This window comes from Eleutherodactylus coqui, chromosome 1 (assembly GCF_035609145.1).
Source record: "Eleutherodactylus coqui strain aEleCoq1 chromosome 1, aEleCoq1.hap1, whole genome shotgun sequence".
In the NCBI taxonomy this organism is placed as follows: Eukaryota; Metazoa; Chordata; class Amphibia; order Anura; family Eleutherodactylidae; genus Eleutherodactylus; species Eleutherodactylus coqui.
The window spans coordinates 329,577,637-329,597,938 of record NC_089837.1 but is presented as its reverse complement, the minus strand read 5'-3'; the positions used below and the strand labels follow the sequence as shown (position 1 = coordinate 329,597,938).

The 20,302-nt window shown below is 40.6% G+C and overlaps 1 protein-coding gene across 2 annotated transcripts in view; it reads right to left on the bottom strand.

Moving 5' to 3' along the window:
• The window catches only part of GAS2L2 (growth arrest specific 2 like 2), a 61,860-nt gene that overhangs the window by 13,513 nt on the left and 28,045 nt on the right, over positions 1 to 20,302 (bottom strand). For both annotated transcript variants that reach the window (XM_066575146.1, XM_066575156.1), the window contains exons 4-5: positions 11,422 to 11,529; positions 530 to 626 (exon numbers count right to left, since the gene is read on the bottom strand). In XM_066575146.1, coding sequence (XP_066431243.1) covers positions 530 to 626; positions 11,422 to 11,529 — 205 coding nt within the window. The remainder of the gene's footprint in view (positions 1 to 529; positions 627 to 11,421; positions 11,530 to 20,302) is intronic.

The window sequence follows — 20,302 nt, the reverse complement described above, 5'->3', positions numbered from 1 at the left end:
GGTTAACATTCAAGAAATAGGCCATTTTGAAAACTACATAGACTTCCATCTCTGCATAGTTTTCTGCTCCACTGTGTCTTGGCAGCCTCCATATGGGGCCCTACCCTAACTACATAAACAAATGTGCAAGTGAGGCGATCAGGGAGTCACTGTGGCCATACTCCTTATATAGCTCAGTATAAGGGATCTTATTTCCTAATTTTCAGTGTACCTGCTGTATCCGCAGGGTATCATACAACTGTGCATTACAGGAGGCTACAGTCTCTCTGGTGGAGCCTGGACACTCAATCACCCCTGGGATAGCCCTCTTGCTTACCCCTTAGACTTAGACTTTTGGTAATGACAGTGTGGGCACCGGAAGGCAGGTAAGTATAAAAATTACCTTTCTGCTTTTCTGGGAACCTCCTCTATGAACATCTTAACTTAATTTATGGCATTGATAGCCGGTGACAGGTTACTTTTAAGTTTATCCCTTTATGTTGAATAAGACTCAAGTATACACAGAATCCTATGTTTTAACGTTACATACATAGTGATGTGCAGCGGCAGGGGTCATGTTTATCCAAGTAATGTTCCAGTGTGTCCCAGCCACCTCCAACTCTGACCATCACATGGTTGCGCAGAATCTGTAAAACATGGATCCACTTATGATTTATTAAATATATATATACAGTAATTTAAAGGGCAAATTCAGCAACTTTGCTATTATCCACACAACTGTGTTAGCACTGTGTATCACTCCTGAAATTGCAAAGTCAACAATACAGAAAAAAGGGGCAATAAATTCACCAATATTTGAAATAAAGAGTATGTTTGCATTTTGGTCCATGATGCCCCAGCAGTAATCAATGGAGCCTGAAAAATAAGTAGTAATCTGAACGTTCATCTGTATTCAGGGACATATGGGGAAATTTATCATGACTGACATTTCATACTCAAGTCTTAATCTGAAGTACACTGGAGTAAGATGCACCAAATTGATTAAAAGCTGCATTCATCGTAATCCCTTCCCACTGCATTCCTTCTTGCTTTCTTTCAATTTTTCCATCCCTGCTTTAGCCTCTTAGCGCTGAGCTTTTTTTCATTTTTCCATTTTCGTTTTTTTCTGCCCCCTTTTAAAAAATCGTAACTCCTTTATTTATCCATCAACTTAGCTGTATGAAGGCTTGTTTTCAGCGTGACGAGTTGTATTTTTAATGGTACTATATAATGTACCATATAATGTACTGAAAAACTTTTTAAAAAGTGGAGTAAATGAAAAAAAATAAAAATTCTGCCATCTTTCAGTGCGTCTTGTTTCTACGGCCCACAAACTGCAACAAAAATGACATGATAACTTTATTTTATGGCTCATTACTACAATACTAAACCTATATACTGTATATACTCGAGTATAAGCCTAGTTTTTCAGCACATTTTTTTGTGCTGAAAAAGCCCCTCGGCTTATACTTGAGTCAGGGAAGGCTTAAAAAAAAACCCTCCATACTCACCTCCCAGCTGGCGTCTGTGTCTCCGGCGGCTGTGCGGAAGGCTGCTTGAATTCTCTCTGCTGTCATCCCCCGCCGTTCTCTTTACTCGGCTCTGTCATCCTCCGCCGTCAGCGCTATATAAGTAAGAGCTGTGATTGGATCGAGCGCCAGCCAATCACAGCCGGTGCTCGATCATTCACAGCCAATCAAGCTGCTTTAGAATTTCCCTGCTGTCATCTCCCTGCTCGGCTTTCACATTCCCTGCCATTAGTGCTTTGTAAGTAAACGCTGTGATTGGATCAAGCGCCAGCTGTGATTGGCTGGCGCTCAATCCAATCACAGCGCTTACTTACACAGCACTGACATAGCCAAGCAGAGAGGACGGCGGGGGATGACAGCAGGGAGAATTCAAGCAGCTTGTCGCACAGACATAGATGCCGGCTGGGAGGCGAGACTGAAGTGTAGGAGGACATTGCGCTACTCCACTCCTCTTCAGAGAGCAAGGGGATTATTTCTCGCTATTTGTCCAAGACCCCCAGCTCCACGTGTGAAATTTTAGCTTGGATGAGGTACGTATATATCTGTGAGATTAACCCCCTAGGTCCCTGCGTGCGCAAGACTCCTATCAAGGGGTAGTTGGAAAGGGACTGATGTGGCTCTGGGAATTGGGCATTGAGTGTATGTCTTAGTTGAAGATATCTGTAGAAGCTGGTTCTACGGATCTGGTAAAGCTGCTGCAGCTGCTCAAAGGAGGCCGAAACACCATTAATGTACAAGTGTTCCAAGGAGGTGATTCCAATATCTATCCAGAATTGCGTATCTGGAAGATTCAATAAGTTTCCAGGGGAGTGCCTTCATACCTAGTGATCTGCTTACGCATGTGCCACACTCTAGCATGCAATTTGTGTATTGGGAGCAGCAGTCTAGTATGTAGGTCTGTTTTTTCCAGTACAATCCAGAGGGAGGTCTCAGATAGGAACATCAACCACGAACATCAGTCCAGGCACGTGTGTCATATCACAGCCCATGAGCCACCAGAAATCCTCTACTGGGCCGTATATTGTGCAGGCCTACTTTATAGGGACATTCATATTTCTAGCTTAGCTCTGATAGGATATGTTTATTGATAGACAGAACTGTTCTGTAATTTGAATCTACTTTTTGTGTGATGATGAAGGCCCAATGCACACCGGTGTATTTGCATTGCGGAATCCAGAGCTGGCTTCCGCATCCGGATTCTGCAGCAAATACTGCCCATAGACATACTATGGAAAATTGCTTTTCCATGTCCACGAGTAGAAATCAATTGTGATTTTCCACTCACAGAGGGAAAATCACAGCATGTCCTATTCCAGCGTGGATGGCTTTCATTGAAGTCAATGGAAGCCGTCCGGTCCGCGGCCCTTTCGCATCGACATTGCGAAAAGGTCACGGATTCTGCGTCATCGCCTAGTGACAGCGTGGCATCTTCTGTACTGCGCATGTGTGCTGGCACATCCACAATGCAGAAGAGACGACTGCGGACAGGTACTCGAAGAGGGGTTATAAATGGCTGCACACCCAAGTGGAAGAATGTATCAAGTGGGGTACCACAAGGCTCTGTCCTAGGCCCAGTGTTGTTCAACATTTTTATAAATGATCTGGAGGAAGGAATTGATGGTAAACTGATTAAATTTGCCGAAGACACAAAGCTAGGAGGGATAGCTAACACTAGGGAAGAGAGAGAGAGAGTATTCAAAAAGATCTAGAAAAGCAGCGACTAACAAAATAGTATTTAACGAGGAGAAATACAAAGTCCTACTTCTGGGCAAGAAAAACACATACAGAAACGGAGGAATTGGGCTAAGCAGCACATGTGAAAAGGAATTGGGTATACTAATAGATCATAGGCTGAACGTGAATCAACAATGTGATGCAGCAGCCAGGTGTCAGTCAGCCACCTACCGCATGTAGGTGTTGTGTGCTGATGATCTGGAAGCCTGCCAACAGGCCACAATTTCACTGTTAATTTTTCTTGCAGAAAATGTCTGTAAAGCTTCTAAAGACAAACTCCAGTTCTGCAAAACAAAGGTTGTTTCCCTGGGTCATTACAGGCCATACCTGTACCTACATCCATTGCCAAAGTCCGCACCTTTCTGGGCCTTGTTTCATACTGCCGCCCATGAATCCACACGGTTTCCTCTCTCATGCAACCACTCTATGACTATCTTTCAATCATTCTTTTCTCTCTCACCCCTGAAGCAGCTCTCTAGCCTTGGGTATTCCCAACTACACTTTACCCTTTACTCTTTTCTGTACTGAACTTTCTGGCCATGTGACAACAGTGTTGACACAAAAGCACGGAGGACGACCACGGCCACTTGGATACTACTCCATGAGGCTGGATCCAGTGGCTCGAGGAGCTCCCTCATGCGTGTGTGCGGTGGCAACAGTACAGGCAATGGTTGACAAATCTTCTGAGTTGGTATTGGACTACACCCCCCCTAGTGGTCCTCACCCCTCATGTCATTCGGAGCATACTCACGCAAGTGCAACCCAAGCACTTATTTCTGACGTGTCAGATCCGGCTACAATGTACTCTTTTCATTCTTTCCAATGTTGCTACTACTTTGAACCCGATTACTCTTCTTCAAATTGAGTATCCTGGTTCAAAGGGGGGAGGAGAAGGCATAGGTGATCTAGGTATTGCAGATCAGCCATTTTTAAATTTTTTCCCAACAAGGTTCTGATCTATTTGAAATAGAATATCAGCATGATTGTCTAGCAGTGATGCAACAAGAAAATTTAAGTTTTAAAAGGTTACTGAAGCCCCTGTTAATGCATATTTTGAGTTGTTTTTTATAGATGGTCCCAGGGTGAGGATGGACGACTCCACACTGGATATGCAGTGGTCACACAACAAGATGTCCTAAAAGCAGAAGCTCTGCCTCCGCATGTCTCAGCACAAGAAGCGGAACTGAAGGCCCTCACTGAGGCGAGTAGAGTGGCAGAAGGTAAGACGGCAACCATTTACAGTGACTCCTGGTATGCATCTGGCATAGCTCATGATTACGGCCCAAAATGGAAGGCCAGACAGTTTTTTACCTCAGCAGGACAGCCAATTAAGAATGGTGCAGCGGTGCAGAGTCTCATGGAGGCCCTACTACTACCTGGCAGTGGAGAGTTCACACCAATTCCTACACCGGAGAAGCAAGAGGCAGCGCCATCACAGACCACACGGCAAAGGCAGTGGCCCTGAAGCCGTGGAAGAAAAGAAGAAAAGAAGAATTTGACAAAAACTTTGGAGATTGATAAAAACTTTGGACTTTGATATGCTAAAGACTTTACAGTTACAAGCCAGCAAGGAAGAAAAAGACAAATGGACTAAATATGGGAGCAGCAGAAACAGGACGGTGTATGGCGAACAGTCAACAGAACTTGCCTACCACAGTCCCTGTGCCCCGTGATGGCCCAGCTGACGCACGGAAAGATGCACCTCTCAAAGAAGCAATGATTTTGGCGCTTGAACGAGGACGGGTGGCTCCTGGGTTTTCTGTAGCTGCTGCATCATTTGTCCAATTTTGCATGGTCTTTGCCGTAAGCAACAGGGCAGAAGTAAATTTGCCACATAACACTTGCCGGGGCCACTCTACCCATTTCAGGGATTGCCAATTGGCTACATTCAGCTCCCACTTGTTGGGAAGTATGAATATGTGCTTGTTGTTAATTTCTTTTCAGGTCGGAGACCTGCCCTGTTACCAAGGTAAATAAGCAGGTAACCGCAGAGAAGCTCATGAACGAGGTAATCTGCAGATACGGGGTACCGGAAGTGATTGAGTCAAACAAAGGTACACACTTCACAGGTGAAATAATGCAATACCTCATGTCCGCTTTGGGTATATCCAAGGCCTTTCACACACTTTACCATCCACAGAGTAGTGGGAAAGTAGATCCAAAAGGCAATGGAGGAAACGGGCAAATTTTGAATTGAGTGTCTTCCATTAGTTTTTTTTCTTTTTCTCCGGAGGGTACATGCCACAGTAGCCGAGTTTGGGAAATGATTCTCTTGTTAATTTTGTCATAGGTCTCTCCAAGGAATTGTCAATAACGCATTCTGCAGTCTCTGCTTTTCTCCCAGGTCTTACAGACGAGCGTCACAATCTGAAATCAGGTGACAGGGTCTATGTGAAAAGGTTTGAGAGAGAAAGCCGGTTTGAAGGTCCTTACCAGGTGTCGCTCACCATCCCAACTGCAGTCAAGCTCAAAGGAAAGCCCACTTGGATCCACACCTCGCACTGCAAAAAGGCCCTAGGTCCCAGAGCACAGATCTCATGATCCTACATATCCTTTACATGCTACAATGTGGTACAATTCCTCTAACACACACCTTTAACTGCTCTACACTAGCCCCCTGTTTTAAATTAATACAATCAAATGTACAATAAGACTACACTGAGGGTGAGAATCAAACACTGCATCGTGCTAAGAGAGAAATTGAGGATCCAGGTGACAGGTTTGATTCACATGTAAAAATGAATGCAATAGGAGTGCCAAGGGGGGGGGGGGGGTGTCTGTAAAATGATTGGTGAGACCTGTTGCACGTCCAGATAATACAGGTCCCACAGGTAAAGTGACTATCGCAATAAAGAAATTGGCCACATTGTCAGAAGTGCTGAAGCGTAATTCTGGGATAAGTGGTTTGCATGGACCGGACAATGGAAACAATTCTTGATGCAGATAGGAATAGGGATTCTGGTTACTCTTATCATACTCCTGCTACTTTCTGTCTGTATTGTGCCCTGCATAAAGCGCTCCTGTGCTAAGCTTACAGACCAGATGGTAGCTGTCGCCCCCGTATACGTAGATGTAGAGACCCCAGGCAATGGCTATATGCCTATGATACAACAGAGCGATTTGTCCCCTTATGGATCTGTCTCAACAGAAGCAGGGGTGACCACTCTAGTCTCCCAGCCATTAGAATAGAGTAGCATGTGTGTTGTAGATCCCTTCTGTGTCTATTAGGTCTTCGCGTTTAGTTAGTTAGGATTAGTTGTCGGGGAAGACATTAGCCCTTGGACAGCTGACCAACAATGATAGGTAGGGCATAGATCATAAGCTAGAGATAGGGAAAGCAAACCTTACCCCGCCCTGTAGAAGTTATAAAGTATCGTTTATTTTGAGACAGTTTCTAGGGGGGATTGAGAAGGTACAGGCTCATAAAATGGAAGAATCTGTCTCAAAATGGCTGCTAGATACAAAATGGAGCATTATAAGATGTAAATAAGCTTGTGTGTGGTGAAACAATAATTCAAGCAGAAATAGCTTTAGAGCATGAGATTCGGTGCAATGTCTAATGATGTGTCTCTGTTCTTTTTCATGAGAACCAAGTCTGGACATGGTTGTTATCAGAAGAAGCCCTCCCACACCTCCATTCGGAGACTTGGACAAAGGAACTGACTGTACTACAGCCACCTGAATAACAAAGTGAATACAAGGGAGGACCAGGGAGGACCAAGATAACACTAGGAGAAACAGACACTTGAAAACATTACAGATATATTCTCACTACACTGATTGCTGAACAATGCATGATTCTTAATGTTTTTCTAACCCAATGAGATTAACCCCCGTGACTAATGACGTATTCCTTTCCTGTATTAGAACTATACCAAAGTGAATAAACTTGCAGTGTACGCGCCTTAAGCAGAGTGGGCTGTATACTTGCCGCGGCTCATCTCTACGTATCGGTGGGAACTGATAACTATAAATTATATAGTTTTTGGCCTCCTTGATGCATCCAGGTACGAACTAATTTGGACCTCAAGACTTGAAAGGTTATGTGGCCACGCAGCGGTCCTTAACAAGCCAAAAAGGCAAACACAATTCTGGGATGCATTAAGAGAAGCATAGAGTCTAGATCATGTGGGGTAATTATCCCCCTCTACTCTTCCTTATTCATACCTCATCTGGAATACTGTGTCCAGTTCTGAGCACCCCACTTTAAAAAAAGGCATAGACAAATTGAAGCAAGTTTAGAGAAGAGTTACCAAGATGGTGAGCGGTCTGCAAATCATGTCCTATGAGGAACGGTTAAAGGATCTAAGAATGTTTAGCTTGCAAAGAAGAAATCTGAGAGGAGACTAAATAGCTGTCTACAAATATCTGAAGGGCTGTCACAGTGCAGAGGGATCAGCCCTATTCTCATTTGCACAAGGAAAGACCAGAAGCAATGGGATGGAACTGAAATGGAGTAGAAACAAATTAGATATTAAGAAAAACTTTCTGACAGTGAGAGTGATCAATGAGTGAAACAGGTAACCACGAGAGGTGGTGAGTTCTCCTTCAATGGAAGTGTTCAAACAAAGGCTGGACAAATATCTCTCTGGGATGATTAAGCAATTCCTGCACTGAGCAGGGGGTTCGACTCGATGACCCTAGAGGTCCCTTCCAACTCTACCATTCTCTGACTCTATGATTCTAGGTACGCGGGGGGCACCGGCTGGACACAGGGTCAGCCATATGCATTCAGCCTTAGCCTTTCATAGTTTATTTACTTCTAATAAAAGTTAAAATTTAATCAGTGGGGATGGTATTTATTGGGCATTGTTTTTGCCAGGGGCAAAATGTCACTATATATTCATCTACAGTCCATCCAGTCAATCTGGGTCAAATATATTATTTTTGATTTTTGTCTTCATTTTTAGGGTAAATTCGATTGTGCTGATCTCAAGATAATGTGTATAATACTAAAATGAAAATTCCATTGTGATGATGTCACAATAGATTTTGTCTATGTTCATTCTCAGAATTCCATTCTGGTAATGTCACAATAATGTATGTCTAAACTGATAGGGAAAACACATTTATGATGATTTCACTGTACTGCTCGACTTTATTCCTAGTCACAATTCCATTGCAATTATATCATTATAGTGTTTTTCTTTATTCATAGGCTGCATTCCATTGTGATGATGTCACAACAATTTTGTCATTATTTATAGGCTGAATTCCATTGTCCTGATGACACAGTAGTGTAATCTTTATTCCTATAGAAGAATTCCTTTTTTTGATGAAGTTACAACAGTGTATGTCTTTTTTCTATTGTGATTGTTCTCAGCAAAAGGAACCAAGTAATCTTGTAGATATGATACCTTTTAATGGCTAACAAAAATACATGATGTTATAGCGAGCTTTCAAACCTACTCGGGGTCCTTCCTCAGGCTAGAGCCTTGTTCACACGACTGCTATTTTCGTGCATTATAGGCACGCGAAAAGATCACGTCTATTAGAAGCAATTGTTTCCTATAGAAGCATTCACATGTAGGAATTTTAGATGTGCAAAATACTCGCATCTAACAAAAATAGAACATGTGACTGCAAAGCTCGCATCTAAGGTCCGTGCTGCCAGAAAAGATAGGACCTGACCTATCTTTGGTGTGTGGGAGTTTCAATAGACTCCTATGGGAGCTGGATAACACATACCACGTACGTTCCAATTGTGTGAACGGGCGATTTTTGCACGAGCCAAATGCGATGTTTTAGCGCGGATAAAACAGCGCTTGTGTGAACAAGGCCTAAAAAGGATCCTGAGTAGGTTGGAAAGCTTGCTATAACATTAGCCATTAAAAGGTATCATATCTACAAGATTACTTGGTTTCTCTTGCTGAGAGCAATCACATTTTGCTCTACTGGCTAACACCGTACTAAACCTTTTTCATTTTTTTCTATTGTAATGATGTCGAAATTTTGTAAATCTTTATTCCTAGCGACAATTCTATTGTGATGATGTCACAATAGTGCTTATCTTTATTCCTAGGGAGAATACCTTGGTGATTATTTCACAAGTGGTTTTCATCGTTCCTAGACTGAATTCCATCGTCATGATGACTCAATAGTGTATGTCTTTATTTAGGCTGAATTTTATTGTGGTAACATCACAATATTGCACATCTCTATTTCTAGTGAGAATTCCATTCTCATAATGTCACAGTAGTGCTATCTTCATTCCCATGGAGAATTAATTTGTTATGATGTCATCACAATATTTGACCTTACGCCTAGAGAGAATTCCATCATGATGATGTCAAATTAACGTAGATTTTTATTCCTATGGAGAATCGCATTCTGATGATGTCATAATGTTTGCTTTCATTTTTAAACAGTATTCCATTGTGAGGACATTGCAATGATGCTGATCTTTGCTGCTATGCATCAATAAAATTTGACAGTATCACATTTGTGGTTGTCTGTCTGCTTTTTGCTTATTAGGAGTCTATAACAATGAAGTCAAAATAGTATTTGTCTTTATTCCTAACCAAAATCGTATGATGACATGACAATTGTGGGTTTTTTTTATTCCTAAGCAGAATTCCACTGTGATGATGTCATAATAATGTTTGTCCTTTTTAATAGGGAGGATTTTACTGTGATTATGTCACAGTGATGTCTCTTTCATTCTGTTTAGAATAATGTTGTTATGATGTCATAATAATGTCTGTCTTTATTACTAAATGCAATTCCATTGTTTTGATATCAAAATACTGTTTTTCTTAATCCTAGGGAGAATTTCATTGTAATAGGTCACAATAGTGTATGCTTTTATTGCTAGGTAGAATTCCATTGTGGTGATGTCAACGCTGGGTTATCATTATTTCTAGGCTGAAATAAATGGTGCTTGGCTTCAATCCAAAACAAAGTTCTTTTGTTATGATGTCACAAGAGTGTATTCCTAGAGAGTACTGCGTTGTGTTTATTGCTAGGGAGAATTCTATTCTTATGATCTTACAATAGTGTAGATCTTTATATCTAGGAAGAATTCCAATATGATTATGTCACAATAGTGTATTTCTTTTTGCCTAGGGAAAATTCCATTGTTATGATGTCACAAGTATGTCTTTATTGATAGACAAAATTGAATTGCAGTGATGTCACAATAGTGTTTGTCTTCATTGCTAGGGGAAATTCTCTTGTGATTATATCACAGTATTCTTTGTCTATAATATCAGAGTTCCATCATGATGATGTCACAATAGTGTATTTATTGATAGGCCAATTTAATATTGATGATGTCAACATAATGTTTGTCTATATCCTAGGCAGAATTTCATTGTGATGATTTTAAAATTGTGTTTGTCTTTGGTCCTAGGCTGAATGCCATTATGAGGATTTCACATTAGCGTATGGCTTTATTTCTGGGGAGAATTCCTTTATGATTATATAAAAATAGAATTTATATTTATTCCTTGGCAAAATATAATTGAGACATTGTCACAATAGTGTGTTTACTCCTCTAAAGAGTTCCATTGTGATGGTGCCACCAAAATGTCTGTCTTTTTTCCTAGACATAATTCTATTGCGATGATTGTGCAATACTATTCGTCTTTATTCCTACACACAATTCCATTGTTACGTTTCCACAATGGTCTCAAGCTTTATTGCTATGCAAAATATAAATTTGATGATATCACAATACTGTCTGTCTGCCTATGTGATGATTTTACAAATGTGTGTTTCTTTATTGCTAGCCAGAATTCTATAGTAATGATGTCACAATATTTCTGTATTCATTCTGAAGCAGAATTCTATTGTGATGATATGACTATAAGGTTTGTCTTTATTCTTGGGCAGAATTGTATTGTGAAGCTGTCAGAATGGTGTCCATTTTTACTGCTATGCAGAATTTAAATTTGATGATATCAAAATAGTAGTTGTCTGTTTACTAATGGGCCTTTCACATGGACAGATGGCCAGGATCCAATATTAAAACGCACATTCACTCAACCAACTGACTGTAATATCAATCAACAAATGAGCAAACACTTGATTGTGGGTTCGGACGACTAAACACTAACATGTATGGGGGCTTTGAGAAAATTGCTAAGCACTTTATTATACAATGATTAGTTTGTATTTATGTTAAACCAGAAAACTTTTCCTAAGCATACATACATGTAGATTCACAAAAACTACTTACCCTAACAAAGATGAGAGTGTTGGATTCCCCCACCTTGTATTTTCCTTCAGAGACTTTGATCATACAGAATTGCACTGGACATGTACATCTGCTTACCAAATGCTGCACCTATTACAATGAATATAATTAATCAGTAAATATTGATATAAAGACCTGAGTGTATAACAATTCACGGTTAGATACATTGGGAGAGTTTATAAAGTCAGATGGGCCACAATTCTAGCATTAACCCTAGAATACTACCCTAGGTAAAAATTCACCTGTTCAAATTTTCAAACCGATGTCACCGGAGTGCTACTATTTTTTTTTAGAACTACAAAACTGCATTGAACTATTTTACATATGATAATATACTTGGCAATTGTTGCACAACACTTTTGAATATCATCTTCATATGTTTTTTATTTTTTTCATGTCAAAAAGCAGAGGGGTGAAAATTCCCCCTGGGGAAGTACTGTATTACCGTCTGTCCAAGGAGATGTAGTATTGCAGGGTTACAAAGTTGCAATTTTTTGCCTTGTCTAGCCTCCTTCACTACTTCTCTTAAAAACTGTGTGTGGTGCTGTTGGAAGAGGGCAAGGACACTTATGACCAGATCCATTTACTGCAATTTATCTCAGAACGTGGTAAAAATTATAGTGAAAGTCAACACCAGCTTATAGCTGGCATAAATTTGGCTCCCTGGCACATAGATGGCCAGAGAAGCGACAAATTTATTAAGGGGCATGAACCTCTTAATTAATTTGGTGCATCTTACGCCATTAAGATGCATTAAGGGGTGACAAAGAACCCAAGGATAATAAAGTGACCCTGGCAGGTGGTGATATCTCACTTTTGTTTTGGTATAGGCCCAGGGGAGGGGCTAGCAGGGCCGTCTGCACACTGTCCCATACCAGGCTCTTATACTGCTGATTCAGCGTTCACCTCCAGCTGCTGTTGGCCTCTTGTGATTATGTGGATGGGTGTATCACCGAGGGAACCACTAAATAATACGTAAAATATAACTTTTATTACTACAAAATTAAAATATTATCGATAAGAGCGTGGTCAAATCTTGGATAAGTGTTGTGCCTATAGTGACCACACGGCACCGTATGTTTAAGATATGCTCCTTGGATGAATAGGAAAATTCATAAATTGTACTGACATATATAAGTGACCCGGTGTCAATACCACTATCAATAGTATCTTAGTGCGTATACACCGTGTATCACCAGCTTAGTACAATAACTTACTTCAATCTCACACACTGGTAATGGGATAATTTATATCCAATATGTGAAAGAGGTAACAGTAAATAGCACACCATAAGGTGACAGGGTAAGTTAGATACACCCTTATAGCCACTTAATTCCAATATACCTATAGTCCTCTATAGCGTTCCCAGTTGCCAAAAACTATATTGGGTCATATGCACCAAACAATATCAGGTGATGTATACTTGCAAACACCGTGATATGTGAGAGCAACAAGAGGATATGTATACTGTTCTTCCTTTATAAAGATATAATAAAAAGGAATGATATATTTATGTAGGAATTGTACCAAACTTGAAATCCATCACTAGAGGTGTGAGAGATTCAACATTGGAGTTTAAACACTCTATTATCCAAGGTGTCAGTTCACTAAGCCTTAGATCACTGACAATACTAATGCATCATGCTGCTTATGAGTGCTTATACTTATTTTTATTATTTTATTAACATCAGTAAAGCACTGTATAGTTACAACAGTGATGCCCTAGAGTCATGCCCCTATAATTGTACGGACAGACTGGGTCAATCTTGCTGTTTGACAATCACTTTAGAAGGAGTGTCATGTATAAGGCAGGACTAGTTTGTAGTCCTAATATGCCTTAATGACCAGTCTCCTCACAACTATGCCTAGTACTTAATTGCATCATAGATAGTTTTAGCCCATAAAAATGCACTATAGTGTGTAGACCTCGGCTTTCTGCCTATTAAAGGTCGCTTTATTCAGTGCTAGATCACAAAAGTCACCATCAGATCACATAAGTCACCATCAACGCGTTTCAACAGCTCACGTAATTAAGCTGTATCATCAGGATGGTATTAAACACAGCAATCACAAAGTGAATTGCATGCGGAAAATTTGGCTGAGTATTAGTGCAGTCATTGATGTTTAAGACCACATCACCCAAACACTTGGCAAAGTATTGGTGCAGTTCTTGATGTATAAGACTGCACCACTAGAACAATTTTTGGTGCAGTCTTATACATCAAGAACTGCACCAATACTTTGCCAAGTGTTTGGGTGATGTGGTCTTAAACATCAATGACTGCACTAATACTCAGCCAAATTTTCCGCATGCAATTCACTTTGTGATTGCTGTGTTTAATACCATCCTGATGATACAGCTTAATTACGTGAGCTGTTGAAACGCGTTGATGGTGACTTATGTGATCTGATGGTGACTTTTGTGATCTAGCACTGAATAAAGCGACCTTTAATAGGCAGAAAGCCGAGGTCTACACACTATAGTGCATTTTTATGGGCTAAAACTATCTATGATGCAATTAAGTACTAGGCATAGTTGTGAGGAGACTGGTCATTAAGGCATATTAGGACTACAAACTAGTCCTGCCTTATACATGACACTCCTTCTAAAGTGATTGTCAAACAGCAAGATTGACCCAGTCTGTCCGTACAATTATAGGGGCATGACTCTAGGGCATCACTGTTGTAACTATACAGTGCTTTACTGATGTTAATAAAATAATAAAAATAAGTATAAGCACTCATAAGCAGCATGATGCATTAGTATTGTCAGTGATCTAAGGCTTAGTGAACTGACACCTTGGATAATAGAGTGTTTAAACTCCAATGTTGAATCTCTCACACCTCTAGTGATGGATTTCAAGTTTGGTACAATTCCTACATAAATATATCATTCCTTTTTATTATATCTTTATAAAGGAAGAACAGTATACATATCCTCTTGTTGCTCTCACATATCACGGTGTTTGCAAGTATACATCACCTGATATTGTTTGGTGCATATGACCCAATATAGTTTTTGGCAACTGGGAACGCTATAGAGGACTATAGGTATATTGGAATTAAGTGGCTATAAGGGTGTATCTAACTTACCCTGTCACCTTATGGTGTGCTATTTACTGTTACCTCTTTCACATATTGGATATAAATTATCCCATTACCAGTGTGTGAGATTGAAGTAAGTTATTGTACTAAGCTGGTGATACACGGTGTATACGCACTAAGATACTATTGATAGTGGTATTGACACCGGGTCACTTATATATGTCAGTACAATTTATGAATTTTCCTATTCATCCAAGGAGCATATCTTAAACATACGGTGCCGTGTGGTCACTATAGGCACAACACTTATCCAAGATTTGACCACGCTCTTATCGATAATATTTTAATTTTGTAGTAATAAAAGTTATATTTTACGTATTATTTAGTGGTTCCCTCGGTGATACACTTATTTCCCTTTAGGGAATTTTTTCTGTCTCGGTGACTGATTATGTGGATGGGACTAATATTTCATATGGGTGGAACTCCAAGTTCTCTTGCCCATACTTTTGGAGGAATGCTCGATTCCAGGATTGGCTGGTGGTTATGTTGCTTAACTCCATAATAAACCGGGAAAAAAACTAGACTTTGCACAGCCATACAGATAAGCAGAGGCTTCTAACTATGTCAAGTTGGTGCTGGATAACAGTATAGCAGTTAGAGACCTTAATGGTTTCCCTTTTCCGGTCTGTCTACTCAGGCTGCTTTGCTTGCAACTCTGGAAGACTTTTCTCAAACATGCATAAGACCTCTCTCTATTCAATCTGTCTCTGCCTCAAACAGTGCTGATTTAGCAAGATGGCACATGACCGCTTTCTGGGTTTGCCCCACCAGACCCGTCATTCTCCTTTACAACAATTCTTAAAGGACCATACCCCAATTAACCAATTAATTTTTTAGTCCTTACAGCAATGAGTCCCAACTGGGGTGCCATAGGAACCTGCCAGGGATGCCACTGCTCTCAGATTGGAAAAAAAAGAATCAGTAGTCATGCACATTTTCCCATTCCACATCCTCTAAGCAACAACTGTACAAACAACGAACAGAGGTTCTGCCCACAACTGGCTGAAAGCTACCTGGCTGACGTCCAATTACACTGATCAACAAATTTTTGCAAAAGTCATGTTATTGAAATAAAATTAGTAATTTCTTTTCAATTTTTATGTGCTAAACACGAATATGTCAAAATGCAAAACTGGCTCCATTCTTTTGGGTAATCTGCAATAATCATGAAATGCATGTCATTAGTAATAGGCCTATCATTAATACCTATAAAAAATGAAGTCATAGACTACATCTTGGATTTCTTTGCCTGACTCATGTCCAGCTGTTTGGGAGCATTTCTGTGGAGTGTCCAGCAGTAGTCAGCCAGCACAGTAGTGGACTATTTTCTCAGCATGTCTTGTATTGGTTCCTTGTAGTTTTCTGCCCTAACATTCCCGAGAAAGTTTGTGGACACTAGGCTAAAAGCATTGCATGCTTGTTTCGCATCACCCTGCAGCAAGTTGTTGAACCGGTCATTTCTGGAGTTCTAATCAAACCTAATTTGATGTGAAGGGGTGGTAGCAAGATTTTGTGAGCCTCAACCAGAGCTGGGTACTGGATATTCTTCTCTCCAACTGCTACATTTGTCTGCGAGTCCATTCTTTCCGCAAGTAGTGCAATTCCCTTGCTCGGCTATCCCACTCACATAAGAAACACGTGTACTGTATTTTATATATCCCATGGAACTGATCACAATGCAGACGAAATGTTGGGGTGGAGTATTCTCGACTTCTTTTGCTTTGTTATCCTACCGGAAAGAGGAGGAGCCAAGTAGAAGTAACATTTGTGTGGTTGCTTGGCTCTCTCCACACCATGGGGATTGCAAACGGTATTGATGGTTTTTTGCCATTCAACCACTGTGAAAGCTGTGTTGTACATGTAGCACAGCATATATGCGGGGCCCAAGACTTGTCTTGGTCACCGATCTTGCATCCGAAGTAAAGATGATATGCCTCCTTCACTTGAGAAGTGATCCTTCTCTTCTGGTTGGCAAATGTAATTTTCCCACAAATATAGCAAAAATTGTCCATGGTATTAAAGCACTTTCGAGGCATTAGTGTTCTGTATTGTAACTAAATTGATAAAATAATAACCGTTTTATGTAACAGTAGCTTAAACTGTATCCCACGAAGTCTGAAATATTTTAAATGCTCAACCTTTCCGACTGGGTTTTATACAGTACACTAGTGATTAGGTGTTGATACTAGGAGTTAACATGGTGTACTGGTTATGTTGGGGGCTAGGTGTAAGACAATGAAATCAGAGGCAGTGACTGATCACATGAGGGTGACATCACGACAGGTCCTGTCCTACAGGATAAATTTTCACGGTAAAACACAGAAAATGAACTATATGAAATATCTTCAAAACAAGAGCCAATAGATATTTTTCATGGTCATATTCGTGTTCAACACACCAAGGTACTACAGTAACAATTTCAGTGTTGACCAGTGTTATATGCAAGGCTACAGAAGGTGCCTAACTGTCATCAAAGCACAGCTGAACGTGCCAGGGGGAAGTACCAACCATGTTGCTCTCTGAAGCAGCTTTAAGGTGACTACCCACTACAGTTTTTTTTTCACTGCGAAATTCGCTGAGGTTTTTTTCTGCAGGGGTCTATGGGACTTGTAATTTTAAAACCGTGATTGCGCAAAATCGTGATTTTGCGGTAAATTGCGATTTTGCGGGATCAACTCCAGACTAGTAAGCAGCAGTGGAAAATATATGCAGGAAGGTAAATGATTTCAAAATAAAACAACCAATTGCCTTCTGACCTGGGGACAGTACAAGAGGCAGCAGGTGCTGGGGGGGGGGGGGGGCGTAAGCGCGGAGAGGATCATAATAGTGGTCACAGATTGTTTTTTGGGGGGAGAGAGGAGGGGCAGTGCCACCCACCCAAAGCTGTTTGGGAAGAAAAGTAATGCCCACACATTGCTGTTTTCAGAGAGGGGTGGTTCAACTGATGCCCGCACAATGATGTATGGGGGAAGGGTGTCATACTTAAAAGTAGGCCTGGTTTATTATTTTAATTGTAAAATTAAGGTGCTAACAATGGTAACTAAAAGGTTTTAAATTACTGGCTTTTTGCTATATTTTGTATATTGTGAAAATATTTTTGGTAGCGGTGCCCCAAGGCTGAAAAGGTTGGTAAACAACGCCCTACAATAACAACAAAAAACATACAAGAGACTCAAAAGACTACAAGGACCTCTGTTTCTGTATCAATTAATAGAAAAACTCTGGACAAGAATAGTATTAATGGAAGAACACCACAAAGGTAGCTGCTGCAGTAAACATTATGATCTGTCTAAAGTTTGCCCAAGACCACCTAGATGTTCCACGATGCTTCTAAGATGACATTCTATGACCAGATGATCAAAAGCCGAACTTTTTAGCATAAATGCATAATGTTATGTTAGGAGGAAAAATAATACTGCACACCAACACCAAAACCTCATCCCAACTAAAACATGTTGGTGGAAGCATCATGGTTTGAGGCTGCTTTGCTGTATCAGGGCCTGGATGCTTTGTGATCATTGAGGGAATCATCGGCGCCCCCCGATGAGGGGATCATCGGCGCCCCCCGAATCTTTACGCCCGAGTACTGAAGTACTCGAAAATGGCGGTACTCGGGTGCGTAAGTACTCGTTACGAGTATGTTCGCTCATCTCTAACAGCTACGCATAACATCAAGCTGAATAGATGTTGGATGATGCTCTCAGTACATCAAAGTGCCAGAGACACCAGAGAAATCAGGCTCCGCACTGACGCGCTGACTGGGAGTTGCAAGAAGACCTCTGCTACTGGATGGACTTTCTGAAGCAGGCCTATCAGTAGTGGGAAAGGCAGCAATTGCCATTTGGTTCTGGGTCCCACTGTCTCATGAGCCTAATAGCATTTGCATGGTCTGTTGCCATTGGCTGCCCCTCATGCCACCAAAAGAACTTTGACTAGTCAAGGCATAGACTTTACAAGACCTATGAAGTTGTCCTGTGGCACCAAGTCATTAGCAGATCTTTAAAACATAGGTACACTTTTAGATGACTTTTCTGATTTAGCAGTTATTTGTGTGTATGAGGAATAACACTATTTCTGACCATTAAGTGTCCTGCATATTTTGCAGGTTTCCCCCTCTGCATGCTTAATGTCTAAAAATTGTCAGTTTTTCCTGAGCTAGTGGGTATAATGTCTCTCATACATAGTACACAGAAGAGGAGTTTCTGCTCCCCTATTTCTATCTCTAATTTACAAAGAAGCAGCATGAAAGACATTATAAAGATGTATCGAGCAGTATAGATGTGATTTCAGTAGCTGAAAGACAGTGAAACACTTGCTATTAGATGCAGCACCATCTACTGCTCCCTCCATCTCCCGTTCCTCTCCATAAACCTCTATGGACAACCTATAATCTGACCTGTCAGTGAGCTGTTAGTAACTGTTGTTTAGCAAGATGGATTTTAGCTTTTCAGAGTGAGTAGACAGTTTAGGATGGATCGAGTGGGCGAGCCTGATAAGTGAAAATCTGGCCTCTGGGTCTGGCATGTAACACAGCCTATTAGACTTTGCCTCCATCAGGTTCTCGAAGGAGGGCTGTCCTAGGCATAGTACAAGCAATCAAATCATCACATTTTCAAGTCCCATTGAGAGATCAAAATATTGTGGGAAAAAAGTTAAATATAATTATATTTGAAAAAATTCAAAGTAAAGAATAATTTTTGTGAGTGTTTTTAGTGTGAAAAAGTGGTAACATATAAAAAACTATAAAATTTGGTATCGTTGCAATTATGCTAAGCCAGAAAATAAACCTATCATGTTATACTGCATGGTGAACACTATAAAAATGAAACTCAAAAGACAATGGTAGAATTTCAGTTTTTTTTCTATCCCCCACAGAAAGATATGTAAAAGTTAAGTAATACATTGTAGGTACCGAAAGTGGTGAACGGGGGGAGATTTGGCTCCTCCCTGCTCACTCCCGTAACTCTCCTCTCTCTCCCGCCAGCACCCGAATCTTTAGAGACAAGCGGGCAGGTACTCGCATAAGGCACTGCTCACTCATCTCTAGAAAGCATACAACAAATAACTTAAGCTGAATAAAAATAATGGATTAACTTTGTCTCACCAAATTGACTTAAAAATTTTGACTTCTCAGAGTAGCCCCCTCTTGCTGATATAACAGCTTTACAAAATCGAGGCATTCTTTCTACAATTGCATTCAGATATTGTTCAGAAATTTGTTCTGCACATTATTGCAGACGTTCCCACGAATGCGCTGTACTTGTAGGTTGCTTTTCTTTCATCCATTCAGTTCATCCCAAACTAGCTCAATGGGGTTTCAGTTTGGAAACTGTGCAGACCATTTCATTCTTAAGTAGTTCTGACATAAGCTAGAAGTAGGTTTTGGATCATTGTCTTGCTGTAATATGAACCTTTGACCAACTAGGCGTACACCAAAGGATGCATTATAATGCTGCTGTAACCCTTTTTTCCAGAGTGCCAGTCACACTGCGCAAGTTGCAAACTCTGTATCCAGTGAAAAAAAAATCCAGACCATTACGCTTCCTTCTCAATGTTTGATAGTTGGTGTCACACACTAAGGAACCATCCTTTCACCTACTTGATGGCGTACAAAAACCTGCATGATGTACCGAAGATGTAAAATTTTGATTAATCAGTCCATAAGATCTTCTTACACTCTTCGGTAGTCAACTGGAGGTGTTGCATTGCCTAGGAAGTTGTTTTTGTTTTGTTTTTTAATCTTGGCAGTGGCTTTCTT